The sequence below is a fragment of the Panthera onca genome, chromosome D2 (genome assembly GCF_046562875.1).
Source record: "Panthera onca isolate mPanOnc1 chromosome D2, mPanOnc1 haplotype 2, whole genome shotgun sequence".
NCBI classification, from domain to species: domain Eukaryota; kingdom Metazoa; phylum Chordata; class Mammalia; order Carnivora; family Felidae; genus Panthera; species Panthera onca.
The window spans coordinates 15,837,621-15,861,463 of NC_138349.1; the positions used below are offsets into that span (position 1 = coordinate 15,837,621).

General features: G+C 33.8%; 1 protein-coding gene across 6 annotated transcripts in view; it reads right to left on the bottom strand.

Annotated features, from left to right (window-relative positions):
• The window catches only part of ATRNL1 (attractin like 1), a 774,559-nt gene that overhangs the window by 641,043 nt on the left and 109,673 nt on the right, over positions 1-23,843 (bottom strand). For all 6 annotated transcript variants that reach the window (XM_078434862.2, XM_078434861.2, XM_078434859.2 and 3 more), the window contains one exon: positions 6,088-6,242. In XM_078434862.2, coding sequence (XP_078290988.2) covers positions 6,088-6,242 — 155 coding nt within the window. The remainder of the gene's footprint in view (positions 1-6,087; positions 6,243-23,843) is intronic.

Here is a 23,843-nt window from a genome sequence, read left to right on the forward strand (position 1 = left end):
TTGAAATGATTTTATGGTTTTAATATACATTGATATTTCCTGTTGACTTCCATAAATAGTCTTGATGTAATAAATGATATTTATAGATTCCTTGATAATGAATCATACATGAATTCCTAGAATAACTACTATTTGGTCATAATTTAATATACTTTTGAAACACTGTTGAGTTCTATTTGCTAACAATTTCTTTTAAATTTTGATTCTATATTCATGACTGCTTTCCCCTGCCTTTCTTCCCCTGGGATTTTGTTAAGGCATTTGAAAACTTCTGTTCAACTTTATATTTATTACAAGAATCTTTATTCGGCAATTTTTGCATTTAAAACAATCTCTCAGAATGCTAGTAGATCTGGTAAGAGAAATGGAGATTTATTGTTCATTATTCCTTTCTTTCTCCTTGATTTTCTATCCAGAGGTCGTTACTTTCTGATTAATTTGTTGGAGAGGGGAGGCACAATAAAATTCAAATAGACTTTACAATTCTGATTAGCTCTAAATCTCCTAATAAAACTAATTTTGAGTGTCTTGCTACATTAACAAATATTATATGCCTTTTTCCCAATTAAAGATCATTCAAATTTTTTTCTTGTTAAATCAGGGAAAAAGTCAGTATCAAATTATAGGGTAGATTCAAAAGAAATCTGAACTTAGGCTTGGGTTCAAATTCTGAATATACAATCTTATGACCTATGTGAGTTTGGGTTTAAACATGCTAAATTAGTTTCTTCTCTATCAATGAACACAGTAATATATACTACACAGATGTTATTAGGTGTTATCAGCATTATATTATAAAGCATTTGTTAAGTGCCAAGTACCATAGGAAACATTTGACAAATATTCTCCCTTTTCTCAAAATGAAGTCACTTCTTCCTTTACTTACTGGACTCTTTCTTAAAAAGAAGAAGCTACTATTTCCTCTATGTAATAGTAAATTATAGAAAGAAAAGAACCCCTTGAGCAAAAAATACAGTAAAGTTAAATACAGTAGTTGGCTAAATTCAGTGAAAAAAATGTGTGAATAATTCTAAGAGGTTTTCTGATGGACAAAGAGATTCTTTCAGGTGGCCAGGCAAAGCATGCTGCTTTCACCAAGAAGAGCCCTAAGAACTTAACAAACGCCATAGAGAGATGTTGATTAGCAAAGATATGAATAAAATAACTTCCAGAAAATGAAAATAGCTTTAAACATAAAGATCAAGCAAGTTGGAATTTTTATCGTTTTGCTGAAGTGTTCAAAAAATTAAATAATTATAGGGGCGCCTGGGTGGCTCAGTTGGTTAAGCGTCCAACTTCAGCTCAGGTCATGATCTCACGGTTGGTGAGTTCAAGCCCTGTGTCGGGCTCTGTGCTGACAGCTCAGAGCCTGGAGCCTGCTTCAGATTCTGTGTCTCCCTCTCTCTCTGCTCCTACCCCACTCACGCTCTGTCTCTCAAAGATGAATAAATGTTTAAAAAAAAATTTTAATAGATGTTTTAATTTAAGTATGATTTTTAATGAAATTATAGGTCTTATAAAATTATACCCATTGTACACTCACATACACACGCACACACACTCTACAGGGGTGTACAAAAATATGCATGCTATGCTGTGTAAACTAGTCAAGTGATTTTTAAGCGTACAGTGAATTATAACTTTAGTGTGCTTTAACTATGTGGTTAACGATATACATTTTCACACATTACCAATTAAAATATTACTTCTGCAAATATGAAATTACTTTTCAGTTTTGTTTACTGAGTTTGTTTTTAAATAATTATGTACAAAGAAATTAACATAAGTGAAACTGCCACGCTCAAAAAAATTATTTTTAAAATTCTTATTATTGGAGCACCTGGCTGGCTCACTCAGTAGAGCACATGACTCCTGATCTCAGGGTTGTGAGTTAAAGCCACACACTGGATGTAGAGCTTACTTTAAAAAAAATAAATAACAGGGGCGCCTGCGTGGCTCAGTCGGTTGAGCATCCGACTTCGGCTCAGGTCATGATCTCACAGTTTGTGGGTTCAAGCCCCGCATCAGGCTCTGTGCTGACTGCTTGCTCAGAGCCTGGAGCCTGCTTCAGATTCTGTCTCCTTCTCTCTCTGCCCCTCCCCCGCTCACACTTTGTCTCACTCTGTTTCTCAAAAATAAATAAAATGTAAAAAAAAAAAAATTTTTTTTTAAATAAAATAAAAATAAATAAATAAATAAAATAAATAACATTTTGAAAACTTTATTATTTTAATCTGATTTAAAGTTTCAGCTTCAGTTTCAGTATATCTGCTTTCTGCAAGATATATTTCTAATAGAAATCCTACTCCATCTCCTATTCTGAAATAATCTAACCTAGGAAATCACATTTTTATGTTTCTACTATCTTTTTGAGAAAAAAATATGATCAGTGTATCTCTGAGTTGTCCTTCATCTTGTTTCAGAATTCTATACATTTTCTTAACCGCTGGGTAAATTTTCTTATTGAAGAATAACAACTACCATTTGTAATTAAAAGCATCACAATTATATGTTAGGCCCACCAAAAATTCTTGTAATAGCTATTCATATGATGATTCTGAAATATTATCTCAAAATCCAGTTCGATTTCAAGGTATGTTTCAATTCATGACAATCTCCCACTTACAAGTGTTGAAATCCCCAGTCAAACCACCTACTGACACTTTACAGATGTGAAAAACAAACTAACAAACAACCTGATGCCTTTTTCCTACTGACCCTAGAAGACTAACTAGTAGGATAATGTGGACTCTGTACAGCCAAAGAGTTTCAAAGTACAAATGTCTAGTAACATGAGATCAACATGAGGCATGTTTTTCTATGACATCTTTAGCAGAAGGTTATCTTTACCACAAAGATCATTTTTATCATGAATAAGGTGTCATGGTGGCTTTCTGAAAGCAATAATAATACCACTAACAATAATTAAAAAAACAAAGTTATCTGACTTCAAACTACATTTACAGACTAGAACATTAGGTAATATTATCATTCTACATGTTATAATTAATTCAGTCCCATTCACCAGCCCTGGGTCTATTCCCAGTGGCACTTGGGTTACTTATTTTTAAAATATAGATGCCCAGTGCCTGATCTAAGAGAACCTGATTATAGAGATCTAGGGTTTTTGTTTTTCCCTACAGCCTTCAAAGGGGATGCCAAGGTACAGCCATCTTAAAAAGTTAGTGTCATGTGCCTTCCATATCTATCGTCTATAATATAACGAGAACTGTAAAGGCAAGGTTATATCCTCAAAGATGAACAATATTCACTTTATAAAAATTACTGTGGCAGTAAGATTGAAATAGTACTTTTTGGAGCAATGAAAAATTAAATGGCACAAATATTCCTATTTATTTAAACATCACAAAATGCAAAGCAATCAATTAGCTCCTCAAGGCATTCCAGGTAAATATGACATAAAAGTCCAAGGATAATATGCTAAAGAGAAAATTTAGGAACATGACTTTTTTTCTTTTTTTTTAAATTTTTTTTTTTTTTTAATGTTTATTTATTTTTGAGACAGAGAGAGACAGAGCATGAATGGGGGAGGGTCAGAGAGAGGGAGACACAGAATCTGAAACAGGCTCCAGGCTCTGAGCTGTCAGCACAGAGCCCGACGCGGGGCTCGAACTCACTGACCGTGAGATCATGACCTGAGCCGAAGTCGGCCGCTTAACCCACTGAGCCACCCAGGCGCCCCATGACTTTTTTTCAAAACACATCTATTTTCCAGTTGGTTCATTACACAATGGTTGTATTTTATTTCCACAAAAAAATATACTCTATAAGGAAAAACAATTGTTCTGGAATACATTTTCTGAAATATAAAAAAAAATATTTTTTCCAGGAAAATATTTCAGGCTTTGATGCCACAAACCCAAGAGAATAATAACAGATTTGGGGGGAGAACTTTACTGGGAACTGCACAAAAATAATCAAATGAGATAAAACAAAATACTTTTGTCCTATGTTGAATTATATGGTTGCTTTACATTTTTGTTGTTAATGTTGTTAATGCTTTGTTAATTGTTACTGTTATGTTAAAATATAATACTGTTTAAAATGTTGTTCTTCCTTCCATTTGAACAATTTGCTTGAAAAATGAAACTGATATCTGCTTCTATCATTCTACAGCATTAAGAAATATTATTAAACATAGGTGTCTGATAATTTGTTGCCAAAATTAAGAGCATACAATGGACAAAAAAAAAAAAAAAAAAAAAACACCAGCATCATGTGGTAGTCAAGCGGTACGACTACAGCAAGTTACAAAAGCTATACGTACCACTTGCTGCCTGCATGGCTTTGGGTAAATTCCCTTTTCTCTCATCTGCTTAATATTCTGGAAACCAATATATTAACACCTTGTTACAAAGTTACTAGAGAGGTTAAGATGTTGTGTGCAAAGCCCTTAGCATAGTATCTAATTCTTAGAAATACTTAACAAATAATTAGAATAATGATAATCTGATCTCTCTCCCTCTCTCCCTCTCTCTCTCTCTCCCCCTCTCCCTTTGTCTCTCCCACCTCTCTGAAACTAACACCTCTAATGTTTTTCACCTAGGTAAGCTGTTTTGATACATAAAATCTAAAATATAATAATCTTGAACAATATGGAAGAAATAAAAATAATTTCTCAATACGTCAGCTACAAAATAGCTCAACATTAATTTCTTCATTAAAGTAGAGACATTAGGTGGAAATTCCCTAAAGAATCTTCTTGAAAGTTTCAAAATGTCAATTCATAGATTTTTAACAATAACAAAAAAACTCTACACTTTTCTAGGATTTTTATTCGTAAAAGGGAAACAAACCATCTACTTCCAAGGAAATAAGCTTGCTGTCTCATCACCACAGCCGAAACAATATGTGGACGGTCCCAGCCTGGCAATTACAGATCATAATAAGGAGCCTAGATTCACTACGTCATTTAATCCATTTTTTGGGATCTCAGCACTGATTTACAAGCCTTCTAAAAGCCAAGACGATCCAATTTTGATCATAAATCATCACTTCAAATTATTAGTCCAAAAAGGTAAATATTTAATTATTTAGAATCTAAAAATCCTAAAGGCAGTGGATTCTTTTTAATAATCACAGAAAGATACACACATAGTTTAGAGTTAAAAAGCATGTTTATTTTTATCAGTAGGAATATCCTTCCAAATGCATAGTATAAAATCAAATCTCATATTAATAGGTATAACTTCTTTATATGCCACCACTTGAAATAATTTTTCAAAGTAGACTATGTGTCTTTATGATCTTCAAGAGCAAAAGAAACCTCTTAAATCTATAAAATGTGTTATTCTTTGGTCTCTTAATTTATCAGAATGTTTCTTAATAGCTTAAAATTGGTTTATTACATTATACCACCAATTAAAAGAGCTCTGAACTACGGCTAAACATATTTTAAATATCAACTAGGCTTTATCTATAAAATGATACACAGAAATGTTTTCACTATAATAGTCTACTGGGTAGCTAAATTTAGTATTTCAAAAAATACATTCATTTAATATTTAGAAATTGATAGGACTACAGATAGCATAATTAAAATCAAGTGAACTGTAAAATGCACTGTATTTCTGGTTCTCTGGAAAAGATTCTTATTTAGATACTTTACTTTCATTCCTAGGTATGTTCTGGGTTTCCATCTTGTCCCCAGATCTTACTTCTTTAGCTCTACTGTGTCTAGACTTCTATCATCTTCCTACACCAAGTAACTATATCTGGTGTGTTTGATTTAAATGCATCTTTGCTCATACCCACTAACTCTAGAATGCTTGCATTCCTACTATTTGTAATTTATATAACTTGACAGTGCTCCATTATCTACCTATTATCAAAACTAATATGGCAACAATCAAACTCAACAGACTGATAAATTGCTCACATAGGGATACATTACACAAAGCCTTCAAAAAGGACATTCAAACCTAGAATGTCTGTTCTCCTGGAATTTATCTCTGAATTTATCTCTAAAATGACATATACACATGCTATTGATTAATATTATTTGAGAATCTCTACATGACAAATTGCTGATATTTCCTACTATGTACAATCCTAACAGATACATACCTATGTCATATGCCAGGAAATCGGCAGAAAAACATTTTGCACCGTTACTCAAGGAAGTGTCATTATGGGTATTTCCTCCAAAAATAAGCATAGCTCCATTGATAAGAACAGCTGAATGAAGATATCTGGCAAACCCACTCTCTTTCAAAATAGTCCTACAGGATAAAATTTAAAAATGTATTACACAGGATAAAAAGACCTCCCTGATTATATATATTATATAAAGGGTCTAACTTGCATATAGAATTTTCCTTAGAATTGTGAAAATAACATGCTTTATTTTTTAATAACTCATAAATGGCCTCTAAATTTCAATATTTTTGAAGTCTTTTGAGATGCACAGTATCTTAAAATGCTTTGAGGAAACAACAATATCAAACATACTTGTTCATGATTTTATAGTAATGTATATTATGAACTTTTATTTCATTTATAAAAGTAGGAAACAAGTGTCCTTAAAACTAGAGGACCAAAGTACCACCAATTTTAAGTACCAAAGTAAATAGAATGTTGAATATAGTAAATTTACTCTCAATTGTATTCAGTTAAAACTAATAATTCATATGGATCTCATAATATATTATCTAAGTTCTTAAATATAACATGCATAAAAGTGCACATAAGTCTAAAATTCAATGAATTTTCACAAGATGAACACAACTAAGTAAACACTACTGAGATATATTTTTAAAAGAATATTACCACTATTCTGATTCTTCTGTGGCTCCACACAAATTTTAGGATTGACTGTTATATTTGTATTTTTTCTTTGTACTTTATAAAGTAAAATCATATACATAGTACTCATTTGTGTGTACATTCCTTTGCTCAAGATCGTTTTTGAGATATATCCATATTGTTGTGTAAAATCATGTGTATTTTTAGAAACATTAAATTAATATAAATGTTCAAGGAAAAATTAACTAAGAGAAAGTACTATAAACATATGCTCACAATTATATTTCACTTTAATGTATCGCTGTATAATAAAGCTGCAAGACATATGAGTCAATACCTTGTAAGTTTTCTAAAATAAAAAGCACTACTACTAAAAAAGAATCAGAATGTAAACCTAGTACATATAGTATAGTAAGTAAGGTACAAATACTATATATATCTCAAAAACCTATAGCAATTAACGGCTAAAGAATATGGAGCTGACTTCCAGAATGGCAATATGAGAAGTTCCACAAACCGTATCGGAAAAGAACTATAATTGGCAAAAGTTACAAAAACGACATTTAAGTTCTCAGAAAAATTTAGCAAAAAGCAAAACAAAAATTTTTTTTTAGTTTATTTATTAGGCAATCTGTATACCCAACATGGCGCTTGAACTCACAACCCTGAGATCGAGCTGCATGCTCTTCCATTGGGTGGGCCAGGCACCCTACAACCAATAAATATTTACTCAATTTCAGTATCTACTAAATTTCAATAAGAACGGCAGCAGTCCATGATATTTGACCCGTTATCTGCTGTCATCCTTCCCCGTGTCTGCACCCTCCCTCTGCAGTTCAACGATAAATAAGTTGAACCCCAGGTGGGTAAAGATAATAACAGAGAGAGCTCCTTCTCCAGGCCATGGATATCTAACCAGGAACAGCAGGCAGACAATACTGCTCATGGCCCCCAGCTCTGGTGGTAGAAACTCCATTCAAGGAAAAAGCAGGAGAGGTCTGAATGCTCATCCTCTTCCTAGCCCTCATTCGTTAGTGCAAGCTATACATCAGGCCTAGGAGGCTAAGAGGGCCAGTAACTCTTTACCCCACATCAGTTACAGGGCAGAAGTTACATGAAAGCTGAGAAGAGCAAAGGCCACCATTCCCATCCAGTGCCCTGCACATAACACAGTGTTATCACTCCAGAAAAGATAAGCCACTGACCCACCTACAATTCGAAAGTACTGGCACTGAGTCTCACCCTGCCCCACACCAGGGAGAGGCAGACTAAGAAAAAGAGTGCCACAGCTCTCCCAAGGGAACTGAGTTTATTTGTAACAAGAGGGGGGAAACTCCAAGCCTAAAGGGCACTCAAAAAAACAATGGAGGTTTTGGTCGTAAGCAACTGAGACAGCCAGCAGCTCCATGAGAACAGTAAGCTCAAACGTAGAACAGACAGAAGTTCACCAGAGAGAAGCAGGGGAAAAGACAGCTAAGAAGAGCCCTACGAGGGTCAGAATCCCTAAGACTGGCCTCATAAAGACTGCCCCTGAAAAGGGATGGACACTGAATTCAAACAGACTATGAAGCAATTAATGCCCCAGAGCATTGTTGAGAATACTACAGCAATCAGTCAACAGTTAGTGGTGACAAGCAGGTGGGTGTAATACACTCAGCTCACCAGAGAGGTCAGAAGGAAAAGTCCAAGAGAACCCTGCTAAAACTACCCTCACCCAGGGGTGATTTGGGGCACCCCAGGCTGCCTCCTGGGAGGAGCAGCATCAGAGGATCCACTGGAGGAAGAAAAAGACTTCACTGAAACAGTTCAGCAAAGTCACTAAACAAACAACAGTTGCAGAAAAGGAGAAAAATCAGGACCCAGAGTTGCTATATTATGTAAAATGTTCAGCTTTCAGGAGAAATTATAACATGCGATGAAATAAGAGAGTAACCTATACACACAGAAAAATCAGGCAACAGAATTGCTTTTGAGGCCCCAGAAGTCCGATGAAGCAAAAGGTCTTCAAAGCAGCTATTACAAGTATGTTCAGTCTTAAAGACATCAAGATTTAAAGAAGTAAGGGAAAATATGGCAATGCCTTATCAAATATAAAACAACAAAGATACAGAAATCACCAAAAAGTTCAAAAGTGTAATAATTAAAATTTTTAAATTTATGGGAGAGGTAAACAGTAAATTTCAGCAAGCAGAAGAAAAAAAAATCACTGAAGTAGAAAGTAGGAAAAAGAGATTCAGCAATCTGAAGAACAGAGATGAAAATGAAGAGCCTGTAAGAAATGTGGAGTGCCATTAAGGGCCACAACATGCATTTACTGAGAACACTAATGCAGAGGAGAGAGTGGTAAAAATTTTTCAGAAATAATGTCTGACAACTTCCTAAATTTGATGAAAAACACTAACATACACATCCAAAACACTCAATGAAATCCAAGTAGGAAAAAAAAACAAAGAAAGAACCACACTCAGACATAAAACAGTAAAAATGTTGAAGACCACAAAGAAAGAGAAAATCATAAAAACAGCAAGAGGAAGATGATGCTTTTGCATACAAGAGAAACGCAACAGGACATACAGCCAACTTGGGATTGGAAACGATAACATATGCAAACGTATGCAGTGTGCTGAATGAAAAAAATGTGAAAAAACAGGACCTACGTAGGATGATGGAGTAAGAGTTTTCTGACCTCATCCTCCCACAAAAACAGATTTTTATCAGCTCATGTAGAGACAAGAGCACCTTTGTGGGAGCCCAGAAGTCCAGAGAGAAGTCTCAGGACCACTTAGAGCAAAACTTCCAAGAATAGGACGCAAGAGAGTAAGAACAGTTTCACATTACCACATCACACCCCCCCCCCCACCTCAAGGCAAAAACAGCACTCCCAGGAGAAACCCCTTCAACTTACAATTACTCCCACAGGGGCAATGACAGCATAGTATGTGTCTAGCTGCCACAGCCAAGTGGGATTATGCCCAACAAGACCACTTCCTTCTCACCCCATCCAGAACTATGAGAGGACTGGCAGAGGAAGAAAAAGGGCACTCACAGTGACTAGGGCACAAAACTCAGCGAAGAGCTAAGGTTTCTACTAATCACCTCATGAACTCTACCAAGAGGCCCATCCATGAACTTCTTATGATACATCACCTGCAAACATACCTCAAATAGCACAGACATGTCCCCAGCGATCCATAATTCCCTCCCCCACGTGGCACATGTGACTTCTGCACATGGCTCATGAGTACACACAGCTGGCTCAACCCTGTTGCACGGGAAGAAGATGCATAACCCTGAACACTTCAAGCACTGCCCAAGGGAAAAAAAATGGAAGGCCCTCAACACTGGGCTTGGTTTTGCAGAATGGAGAAAATATAATATCCAAAATATATAAAAACTCATATAACTCAACAGAAAAAAAAAAAGAACAATCCAATTAAACAATAGACAAATGATGTTGAATAGATGTTTTTCCAAAGAAGACACACAGACTGCCATCACATAAATGAAAAAGTGCTCAACATCCCTAATCATCATGGAAATGCAAATAAAGCCAAAATGAGATATCACCTCACACCTATTAGAATGGCTATAATCAAAAGATAAGAAATAACAACTGTTGCTGAGGCTGTGGAGTAAAAGGTGGGAAAGTAAATTGGAATAATCAACTGGAAAACTGTATAGAGCTTCCTCAAACAGTTAAAACCAGAACTACCAAGAGCTACCATATAATCCAGAATTCCCACTTCAGGGTGTATGTCCAAAGGAAATGAAATCAGTATCTCAACGATATAGCTGCATTCTCATGGTCACTGAAGCATTATTCATAGTAGCCAAGATATGGAAATAACCCAAGTGTCCACCAGTAAGTAAATGAAGAAAATGTAATATATATATATAGACACACACACACACACACACACACACACACATACATACATAATGTTAGTCAGCAATGAAAATGTATACATATATTCAGCCTTTTAAAAGCAGGAAATCCTGCCATTTACAACAACATGGATGAATCTGGAGAATACTTTTTAATGTTTATTTATTTTTTGAGAGAAAGAATATGAGCAGGAGAGGGCAGAGAGAAAGGAGACAGTGGCTTCAAAGTAGGCTCTGCACAGACAGCAGAGATCCTGATGTGGGGCTTGAATTCTCAAACCACAGGATCATGACCTGAGCTGAAATGGGACACTTCACCAACTGAGCCACCCAGGTGCCCCTGAATCTGGAGAGTATTATGCCAGGTGAAATAAAGACAAATACTGCATGATCTCACCTATATGTGGAATCTAAAAAGAAGTCAAGCTCAAAAAAGCAGAGTAGACTGGTGGTTTACAAGAGCTGGGGGACCCAGTGTTGGGGGGGGGGGGGGGCGGGGAGGGTCAAGATATAGGTCAAAGCATTCAATATTTCAGTTATGCAAGATAAATAAGCTCTGAAGATCTAATATACAGCATGGTTACTCTAGTTAATAAGACTATATTGTATACTTGAAATTTGCTAAGACAGTGCATTGTAAGCATTCTTACCATACACACAAAAAAACAGGAACTATGTAAGATGATGGTATGTTAATTAGCTTGACTATGATAATCGTTTCACGTGTATATATATCTAAACATCACATATACACAATACATGATTTTTATCTGCCAATTATACCTCAAGAAATCTGGAAAACAATGTCAACCAAGAATCTTATATTTATAAAATTACCTCTCAAAAATGAACAGAATGAAGACATTACAAGATGAACAAAAATTAACACATTTTTGGGGAGAAAATCCTCCTTACAATATACTAAAGGAAGTCGTTCAGTTTTGGGTCAGGTATATCAATCCAGAGTGCTAGAAAGGAAAAACAATCGTTATAAAACAACACATATACAAGTGCATTGCTGGACCTAAAACATATAGAAATGTAATATATTTGACAATAACAGCAAAGTGACAGAGGGAAGCAAAACTCCGTTGAAGAAAATGATGCCAAATAGTAATATAAATCAACAAGAACAAATGAAAAAGAAACACAAAAAAGTATTTAATACAAGTTTACATAAGAAATATATACTTGCTCTTCCTTATACTCTATTTCCTTGAGATACAAAAGTATATAAAATTAGTATAATAACAATATATTGTTGAGTTTGTAACATATATAGATTATATATATATATATATACACATATACATATACACATATATATAGTTATCATACCACAAAAAAAAGACAAAAAAGAGAATAGAGTTCTAAAAAAGAAACATTTTTATATTCCCCTGCAGTTGAGTTAGTAGAAGTCTGAAGTATATTCTGATAAGATATATATGATAAGCCCTAAACCAACACTAAACAAGTAACATTTTAAAATAATTATTTTAACAGCCATTAAAGAATTAAAATGTTACACTAGAAAACATCTAATAGGAAGAGCAATAAAAAAGAGTAACAAAAAGCATTATTATCCACAATAACAAATGAGATATTTAAGAAAGAGTAAAATGGCAGATAATTCAAATATATCAAAAATAACATTAAATTGAAGCTATTAAAATATACAAATAAAAGGCAGAGATTGTGAGACAGGATTAAAAAAAAACAGGTGCCAACTATATGCTCTCCAAGAGACATACTTTAGATTGAAAGGTGCAAATATATTGAAAGAAAAAGGATAGAAAAATATTCTATGCAGACAATAAACATAAGAAAGCTGTAGTAGCTATAACATCAAACAAAACAGACATTAAAACAAAAACGTTCCTAGACTTCAATAGCAATATTTCATAGTGATAAAAGGACCATTCCATCACAAAGGTCTAGCAATTATGAACACATATGACTTTACAACAGAACACCCCCAAAATGGGGCAAAATGGACATAATAGAAGAAACAGATAAGTCAATAATAACAGTAGCAACCTTCAATACTAACTTTCAAAAATGAATTGAACTATATGATAAACAAGGAAATACATCTGACTAGTACGAACCTTACAGACATTATGAGGAACACCACAGCCAACACCACCAATATACACAGTTACCTGTGTAGGTAACATTCTCTAAGACAGACTATATACTAGGTCATAAAATAAACCTCAATAAATTTAAAAAGATTAATATACAAAGTATGCCCTCTAACTACAATGGAATGAAATTAAAAATAAGTAATAGAAAGTTATTTGAGACACAATGACCGAATTATGGAAGTAGCACAAGTGTCCATTAACTGAAGAACGAATAAAGAAGATGTGGGGTGTAGTTGTGTGCATGCGTGCGTGTGCGTATGATGGACTATTATTCAGCCACAGAAAAGAATGAAATCTTGCCATTTGCAATGACATGGATGGAGCTGGAAAGTATTCTGCTAAGTGAAATAAGTCAGTCAGAGAAAGGAAAATACCATATGATTTCACTCATATGTGGAATTTAAGAAACAAAACAAGCAGGGCCCCTGGGTGGCTCAGTCAGTTGAGCGTCCAACTTCAGCTGACATGACCTCACGGTCCGTGAGTGCATCTGACTCTGTGCTGATAGCTCGGAGCCTGAAGCCTGCTTCGGAGTCTGTGTCTCCCTCTCTCTCTGCCCCTCCCTTATTCGTGCTGTCTCTCTCTGTCTCTCTCTGTCTCTGTCTCTCTCTTTCTCTCTCTCTTTCTCTCTCTTTCTCTCAAAAATAAACACTTAAAACATTAAAAAAAAAAAAAACAAGCAAAGGAAAAAAAGAGAAACAAACCAAGAAAGACTCATTCTTTTTAATGTTTTTTTGTCCATTTTGAAAGAGAAAATGTGAAAGCAGGGAAGAGGCAGAGAGAGAGGAGAGACAATCCCAACCAGGCTCCGTGCTGCTAACTGCAGCCCCAACGTGGGCTCAACCTCACAAACTAGGAGATCATGACCCACGCCCAAACCAAGAGTTGGACACCTAACCAACTGAGCCACCAAGGTGCCCCAAGAAACAGACTATTAACTATAGAAAACAAACTGAGAACATGCATAGAATAAACAAACCAGAGGGGAGATGGATGGGGGGGATGAGTGAAATAGGTGATGGGGATGAAGGGGTGCACTTGTGATGAGCAGCGGGTGATGTATGTAAGTTTTGAATCACTGTATTGTACACCTGAAACTAAAATTACACTGTATGTTAACTATAATGGAATTAAAATAATTAAAACAAAAAGAAAGTTATTTGAGAAAAATCATAAATATGTGGAAATGAAACACTCCAAAATAATAAGTGGGTCAAAGAAAAAATCATAAGCATATTAGAAAATACTTTGAGATGAATGAAAATGAAGACAAGACAAAGATAGAAGACACCAAAAGCAATACTTTAGAGGGAAATCTATATTTGTAGACACGTGTATTTAAAGACAAAATGAGAATTCAATAGTTCAACTTATACCCTAAGAGACTGGATAAAAGGGCAAATCAAAAGCCCATAGCAAAAAAGAATTAAAAAAACAAATAAAGATTGGAACAGGAAAGAATATAATGTAGACTGGAAACACAATAGAGAGAATCAATGAAGCGAAAAGTTTTTTCTTTTAAAAGATCAAAAAATTGACAAACTCTTAGGTATACTAAACAAGAATAAAAAGAGAAAAACTCAAATTATTAAAATCAAGATAGTAAGAAGGCACATATCAATCTGACAGAAATAAGTCAGCCTATAATCCAATACTAAACAACTACATACAAACAACAATATGAAATAAACAAAGTCCTAGGAAGATACAAACTACCCAAACTGAGATAAGAAACAGAAAATCTGAATAGACCTGTAACAAATAAAGAGACCAAGGAAATTTGAAAAAAAAAAAAAAGGTGGGGGAAGGCCTGATGGCTTCACTGGTGAATTCTAGCAAGTATTTAAAGAAGAATAATGTGAATTGTTCATAAATTTTTCAAAAATATAAAATAGGATGGTACACTACTCATCTCATTCTATGAGAAAGTAGGAATCTTATACCTAAACCAACAATATCACAAGAAAACTACAGACTAATATTCTTTTAGAAAAGAGACACAAAAATCCTAAACAAAATACTAACAAATCAAAACCAGTAACATATAAAAAGAATTATACACCATGACCAAGTGGAGATTATCCCAAGAGTGCGTAATTGGCTTGACATCTGAAAATCAATGTAACACACAATATTAATAGAATACAGAAAAAAAACTAAATGATAATCTCAAAAGATACAGGAGAAGTTATTTACAAAACCTAACAGCCATGCATGATAACAGCAGCCAACAAAACAGGGATAGAAGGGAAATTCCTCAACCTGATAAAGGCCAAATGGTATTCCACCCCAAAAGATATATCCACGTTTTAATCCTTAGAACGTATGAATGTTACCTTATTTGGAGAAAGTGTCTTTGCAAATGTATTAAATAAAGCATCTTGAGCAGAGGAGATCATTCCAGATTATGCAGCTAACCTTAATCCAATGACGTGTCCTTATAAAAGACACACAAAAAAAGAGGAGGAGGTAATACAACTTGGAGGCAGACAATGGAACATTTCCTCCACAACTCCAGAAATACTGACAGCTAACAAAAACTGAAAGAGGAAAGGAATTTCCCTAGCACCTCTTGAGGGCGCATGCCTCTGTTCACACTTTGATTTTAGACTTCTGGCCTCCAGATCCGTGAAAGAATACGTGTGTGTGTGTGTGTGTGTGTGTGTATGCGTGCACGTGTGTGTATGTGTGTGTGTGTGTGCTAATTTGTTATAGCAACCATAGAAATCTAATATAAGTGATATCTATTTAAGAAAAAAAAGTAAGAGCAGCTGACATGATACTTAATGGTTAAAGGCTAAAATTTTCCCCCTAAGATCAGGAACAAGACAAAGACGTCTGTTCTTCCAATTCTATTCAACATTCTACTACACATTATAGAAAGGGAAATAGGCAAGAAAGTGAAATAAAAGGTATCCAAACTAGAAAGGAAGAAGTAAAGCTCTTGCTAGTTGCAGATGACATGATCTTGTATACAGAAGTTTTAATGAATCCACAAAAAATTATTAGAAATAATAAATGAGTTTAACAAATTTTTAGGGTAAAGGAAAAATATACAAAACTCAATTGAATTTCTGCACACTAGGAATGTAAATAATGTAAATAATGTAAAATTGTAAAATAAAAATAATCAACACTCAATTTACCATGGTATCAAAAAGAATAAAATATTTAGGAATAAATTTAACAAAGTATAACACCTATACTGTAAAAACTAAAAACCAAAAACCTCTTTGATCTTGCCTGCAGCAACTTCTTACTCAACACGTCTGTGGAGGCAAGAGAAACAAAAGCAAAAATGAACTACTGGGACCTCATCAAAATAAAAAGCTTCTGCACAGCAAAGGAAACAATCAGCAAAACTAAAAGGCAACCGACAGACTGGGAGAAGATATTTGCAAACAACATATCAGATAAGGGGTTAGTATCCAAAATCTATAAAGAACTTATCAAACTCAACACCCAAAAAACAAATAATCCAGTGAAGAAATGGGCAAAAGACATGAATAGACACTTCTCCAAGGAAGACCTCCAGATGGCCAACCAACACATGAAAAAACGCTCAACATGACTCATCATCAGGGAAATACAAATCAAAACCACAATGAGATACCACCTTACACCTGTCAGAATGGCTAACATTAACAACTCAGGCAACAACAGATGTTGGTGAGGATGTGGAGAAAGAGGATCTCTTTTGCATTGTTGTTGGCAATGTAAGTTGGTGCAGCCACTCTGGAAAACAGTACGGAGGTTCCTCAAAAAAACTAAAAATAGAATTACCCTATGACCCAGCAATTGCACTACTAGGCATTTATCCACGGGATACAGGTGTGCTGTTTCGAAGGGACACATGCACCCCCATGTTTATAGCAGCACTATCGACAATAGCCAAAGTATGGAAAGAGCCCAAATGTCCATCGGTGGATGAATGGATAAAGAAGAGGTGGTATATATATACAATGGAGTATATATACTCCAACAACAGACTATTACTCGACAATCAAAAAGAATGAAACCTTGCCATTTGCAACTATGTGGATAGAACTGGAGGGTATTATGCTAAGTGAAATTAGTCAGAGAAAGACAAAAATCATGTGACTTCACTCATGTAAGGACTTTAAGAGACAAAACAGATGAACATAAGGTAAGGGGAGCAAAAATAATATAAAAACAGGGAGGGGGACAAAACAGAAGAGACTCATAAATATGAAGAACAAACTGAGGGTTACTAGAGGAGTTGTGGGAGGGGGGATGGGCTAAATGGGTAAGGGGCATTAAGGAATCCCCTGAAATCAATGTTTCACTATATGCTAACTAATTTGGATGTAAATTTTTAAAAATTAAAAAATAAAATTAAAAAATAAATAAATAAAAATTAAAAAAGGTTGAGGAAGGAAATTAAAGATGGCCCAAATAAATGGAAGGATAGCCTGTTTTCATGAATTGGAAAAAAAATATTGTTAAGATAGCCATACTCTCCAAATTGGTCTACAAATTCATCTCACTCCCTATAAAAATCCCAGCTGGAGTTTTTGTTTTGTTTTGTTTTGTTTAAAATTGACAGATTTATCTTAAAATTCATATGGAAATTCAAGGAACCATAATAGCCAATTGAAAGAAAAGGAAATTCAAATAAAGGAAAGAATACTCTTTCAAATAGTGCTGGGACAAGTGGACATCTACAAGGAGAAAAAAAAAGCTCCTCTCTCACAATATAGACAATAATTAACTCAGAATGGATAAAAGGCCTAAATGTAAAAACTCAAATATAAAACTCTTAGAAGAAAACACAGAAGTAATTATTCCTGGAGTTGGGTTAGACAACAGATTCTTAGACATGACACCAAAAGTGTAAGTGACAAAATACACAATAAACTGGATGTCATGAAAATTAAAAAATTTTTGAGTTTCAAAGGACACTGTAAACTAAGTGAAAAATAACACACATAATGGGAGAAATATTTTCAATTCACATATTTAATAAAGGACTTACATCTAGAAAATATAAAGACTTCCTAACACAGAGTAAGTAATGGGAAAGGATCCTAATAGTCATTTCTCCAAGAGAGAAATGTAAATAGCCAATGAGCACATGAAAAGATGCTCAATATGAATAGCTATTATAGCAACACAAATCAAAACTACAATGAGATACTACTGCCCACAAGAGTGGCAGTAATCAAAATGCTTGACAATAACAAGTGTTGACAAGGATGCGGAGAAACTGGAATCCTCATACACTTCTGATGGGAATGTAAAACGGTGCACCCACTTTGGAAAACAGTCTGGCAGTTCCTCAAAAGTTTAAACATAGAGTAACTATAGAGCTTGCAAATCCACTCCTAGATATATACCCAAAAGAAATGAAAAACCTCTCCACAAAAACTTGTACATAAATGTTCACAGAAGTATTCTTAACAGTAGCTAAAAAGCAGAAACAACCCAAATTTCCAACAGCTGATATATATACATAAATAAAATGTGGTATATCCATACAATGGAAAATATTTTGACAGAGAAAAGGAGTTAAATACTGATTCATGTTACCTTATGAATAAACCTTGAGATCATGCTTTTTCTTATGCTTAAAGAAGTCCATTATAAAAAAAAAAAAAAAACTCACACACACATTTTGTGTCATCTCATTTATAGGCCCAGAAGACAAATTTATAGAAACAGAAAGAAGAATAGTGCTTACCTAAAGCTGTGATTTTGAGGGGAAATGAGGAGTCACTGATAATACATATAGGGTTTCCTTTTGCAGGTATAAAATGGTTCTAAAATTGTGATGATTGGTCAACTCAGTGAATACACTAAAAGCCACTGAATTGTATACTTTATTTTTTTATGTTTATTTATTTAATTTGAGAGAGGGAGAGAGAGAGAGAGCATGAGCAGGGTGAGGACCAGAGAGGAGAGAGAGAATCCCAAGCAGGCTCTGCACTGTCAGTGCAGAGCCCAACATGGGGCTCAATCCCATGAAATCATGACCTAAGCTGAAATCATGAGTCAGACACTCAACTGACTGAGCCACCCAGGTGCCCCCAAACCAGTGAACTGTTTACTTTAAATGGGTGGATTTTATGGTATATGAATTACATCTCACTAAGGCTATATTAAAAGAAAATATTGGGGTTTTGTAATAAGTTACCATAGATGGCTTCACCTAGAAATTTTGACTCCCATTCTCTCCTAAGCCTTTCTGGTTACAAAAGACATCTATAGATTTAAAATTATACCACTGTCAAATATAGAGGACTTTAAAGTTGAATGTTTTAAACAAATAGAGCATATTTTCCTTTTAAAAACTAGTGGTCTATCATTGTTTTTTACAAAATAAATACTATATAGTAAATAATAAAGGAAATACATGGATCAAGGAAAAAATATTCAGCTACCATAGAGAAACTTAAGCTGAAAATAGTTTTAATGTAATGATTAAGCAGATAGGATTTATCCACATATGCAAGGATGATTAAATATTTGAAGGTCAAGTGATGTAATCTATCCCATCAGTAGGATAAAGAATAATAATCCTTTGTTCATATCAACAGATACAGAAAAATAATTTGACGAAATCCAATATCGATTCATGATAAAAACTCTCAGCAAACTAAGAATAGAGGGGAATTTCCTCATCTTGATAGAGAACATCTACAAAAAAAAATCATTCTTAATGGTGAGAAACTAGATTCTTTCCTTCTAAGAAAAGTAACAAGGCAAAACCACCCCATTCAACACTACACTGAAAGTTCTAGCCAATGCAATATGATAAGAAAAGGAAATTAAAGATATACAAAATGGAAACAAATAAGACAGTCTGCTCACTGGTGACATAATTATCTATGTAGAAAATCCCAAAGAATCAACAAGAAAATTCCTGGTATAGCAAGGCTGAGGATACAAAGTTAATAAATCAAAATCCATTACTTTCTTATATACCAGCAATGAACAATGAATACTTGATATTAAAGACACACATTATTCATGTTAGCACCAAAAAAATAAAATAGGTATAAATCTAACAAAATATATATAAGAGCTATATGAGAAAAATTACAAAATTCCAATGAAAGAAATCAGAGTTATCTTTTGATCTAGGTTTCTCATTGTCAGAAGGGATCTACAAATATGAAAGAGAGGAAAGCAAGAATAATGTGATGTTGTACAGCATCATTATGCAATTTAGACAGACAGATGCATAGAGATACAGATGTACACATATATCTATAAATAGATACAAATATGTACATTTGCATATTTCCTGGCTCTATCTTCTGAGATGATCTGTAAATACATCAAAAAGCAATAAACAAGCCAGTGCCCTAATGTTGGTTTCTAAACAATATTCTTCACTAAAAAATGTGGATTCCTTGAGGAAATTACTTATTCCAGCAAGGAATTAACAAGATGTGCATGGAATTTTTTGGCATGTGTGCCAGAAAGTGGATGAGTGCACAAAGAACAATGGGGACATGTCTAAATGGGGACAGCAGCCACACTAAAAGAAGCTCATACAGCCCAAATCTGGGACAGTTTGAGCAACAAAATAGAGAAGAAGAGCAATAGATTATAAAACATTGGATAAAATAAAAATTGGTCAATTCATACAATTCTTTAGGTGAAGAAAGAATCAGGGGGAATTTAGAAGGAATAATAAAACAAGATATCACCATTCAGTAACCATGATAGTAATAACTTTCACACATGAATGTTCAGTGGATGCTAAAATTATTAGGTAAAAGTTTTTAATAAAAAACAGAATACTTACATAATCTAAAAGTATCTCTCCACAGGTGTTTATTAATTTATAAAGGAAAAACTGTGTCTTTACAGTTGAGAAAACTGGAACCATTTTAACCACTTTAACCAATATATAAAATTACCCTCTACAGGAATGTTCATAGCAGCCTCATTCATGATATCCTAAAGTGAAAACAACCCAAATGTACATCAACTCATGAGTGGATAAACAATATGTGCTATATTCATGCAATGAAATATTATTCAGCTATACAAAACAGTGCAGTATTCAAACATATCACAGCATGGAGGAACTCTGAAAACATTATGCAAAGTAAAATAAACCAGACACAAAAAGCCACATATTGTATATTACCTTTATATGAATATCACAAATAGGCCAATCTAGAGACAGAAAGTAGATCAATGGTTTCTAAGAGATGAAAAGAGAGTGTTTAGGGAGGTATGTGATTTCTTCTGAGGTGACAGAAATACTCTGGTATTAGTAATGATGGTTGTAAAACATGAATACACCAAAAACCCTTAATTGTACATTTTTAAAATGGTTAAAATGGAAAATTTTATGGTATACAAATTATATCTCAATAAAAATTATTTTTCAAAAAAAACCTTAGAATGACACATTTTGGTGCCTGAAACTAATCCTAAGGAATCATCCCAAATTGGGTACATTCTTCAAAATAAAGACTGAAATTGTCCCAGATTTAAAACGACTACAAAGGCATTACAACTAAACTCTGTGTTGGATATTGGATATGATCCTAAGTCAGGAAACGATACCCAAACCTGGCAAAAAAGAACATCAAAATCTAAAAAGGACAGTATAGGAAGGGAAAACCACAGACAATTTCACATATGAACATAAATGCAAAATTTATTAAGAAAGCAAATTCAGCAATAACAAAGTGCTATCTTTTTAATAAAAGATAATAGGTCAATTAGAAATGTTAAATAAAATCTACAAGTTAGATTAGTAAATTCCATTAATTTTATTTCCTTGTTTTTCAAGGAATGTCCTTGTTTTTCAGTAAATACATATAAAAATATTTAGGTTTAAAGTGGCATCATGTCAGCAACTCACTCTTAGTTAAGAAAAAATAATAAATGATAGATAAATAGATGGATAGGTAGATAGTTGTAGACAGTGGTTAAAAATAATTAAAAGAAACATAATTACAGATGCTGCTGATATTAGAGAGTCTAAGAGAACATAATGAACACCATTATAACAATTTAACTGAAGACACTGATTTCTTGGATTAATTCCTGAAAATATATGTCATCAAAACATATTCAAGAATAAAAACTTATTCAAGAATAAAAATACCATCTAAATAGGTTTATAACCATTACATATACTGAATTTTGTAGTTAAAATTATACGCGCAAAATTGTTTTTGAACACTTGACTTATAGATTATTACCATAAAATATTAAGGAAAAAATAGTTCCAGCCTTATAAATACTGTTTCAAAGTATTAAAAGGAACGCTACTCAAATCATTTTACAAGCCCCACATAACCTTACCACAAAGAGCTGACAAGAATATTCAAGAAAACCACAAGCTAATCTCGCATATTAACATCAATAAAAAAATACTTATCAACATATTAGCAAACCAAAAAACAAGTAACACATTTTGACTAAATGAGAACCCAAATTTGGGGCTAATTTTAGGATAATAATAACATAATTAAAATAACTTCCCACAGTAAATTATTTAGTAGAAAAATCAGATAATCATCCCAAAAAAATACCTTTGATAAATATCCATCCATTCATGACAAAATAAACCCTTAGCAAACCAGAAAAAAAAAGGGATCGTTCTTAAAAACATCTACAAAACCCACAGTGAACATCATCCTTACTGAGAAACACCGAAAGTATTTCATCAAAGCTCAGAACTAATATTGGATGCTTGTTAATTTCTATTCAACACTGAACTAGAGGTTGCTGCTGAAATAAGGTAAGAAAAATAAAAAGCTGTAAGACCCAGAAAGGAAGAAACAAAACTACCATTATTTGTATATGATCTGGTCATTATAAAAAACTAAAAAAATCTATATATAAGTTATTAAAATACAGCAAGTTGTTAGACATAAAAGTAATATAAAAAACTGCATCTCCATATATCAGCCCAAAAAGAAATGAAGAGATAATGTCCTGGTTGAATAGCGCCCCCTCAAAATTCATGTCCACATTGAACCTCGGAATGAGAACTTATTTGGAAATAGGGTCTTTGTAGATGTAATTATCTAAGTAAAATGAGGTCTCACAAGATTAGAGTGGGCCCTAAATTCAATGATTGATGTCCTTATAAGAAGGCCATGTGAAAACACATACACACACAAACAGGAAGAAGGTAATGTGAAGACAGAGGCAGAAATTAGACTGATGAGAGCAGTTACCACTAAAGAACACTTAAGATCGCCCATAGTTACCAGATTCTGGAAAAGGCAAGAAAGGATTCTTCCTCAGAATCTTTGGAGGAAGTGTGGCCCAGCTGGCACCTTGATTTCAGACTTCTAGCCTATAGAATTGTGAGAGGATAAATTTCTGTTGTTGTTAGCCATCAAATTGGTGGTAATTTGTTATGCCAGCCTTAGAAAACTAACAGAGATATCATTTTTAAAAAGTATAAAAAATATCAAACACCTAACAATAATTCTATACAAAAGTTATTACTATTACAGACCATTAAAGGAATGGACTTTTCATTTCTGAGACAACTGAATATCCACATTTTTTAAAAATGGATCACTACCCAGTTGGATTAAAAACTAAATATGAGAGGCAAAACTACAAAATGTTGGTAGGAAATATAGAAAAAATTGAAGTAGGAAAGCATTTGTGAAAGACACAAAATACAACCCATAAAAGAAAAGATTAATCATTTCCATATTAAAATTAAAAGTTCTATTCATCAAACAACATCATAAAAAGAGCAGAATGAAAATCCACCATCTGGGAGAGAACAGGTTTGCAAAGTATACAGATAACAAAGGATTAATAGCAAGAAGAAGGATACACAAAACAACTAAAATGAAAAAATGGGCAGAAGAGTATATGGACAATAAACATGAAAAGATGTTCCACCTTATTAGTAATTAGGGAAATGCAAATTAAAACTAAGTGCGGCATCATGCCATACCCATCATATTGACCAAGTTTGTTTTAAAAATCAAACAACACCAGATTTTGGAGAGACTGTAGAGGACTAGATATTTCCTTTCACGACTAGTGGGAATATAAATTAGTAAAATGATGTTGGAGTATAGT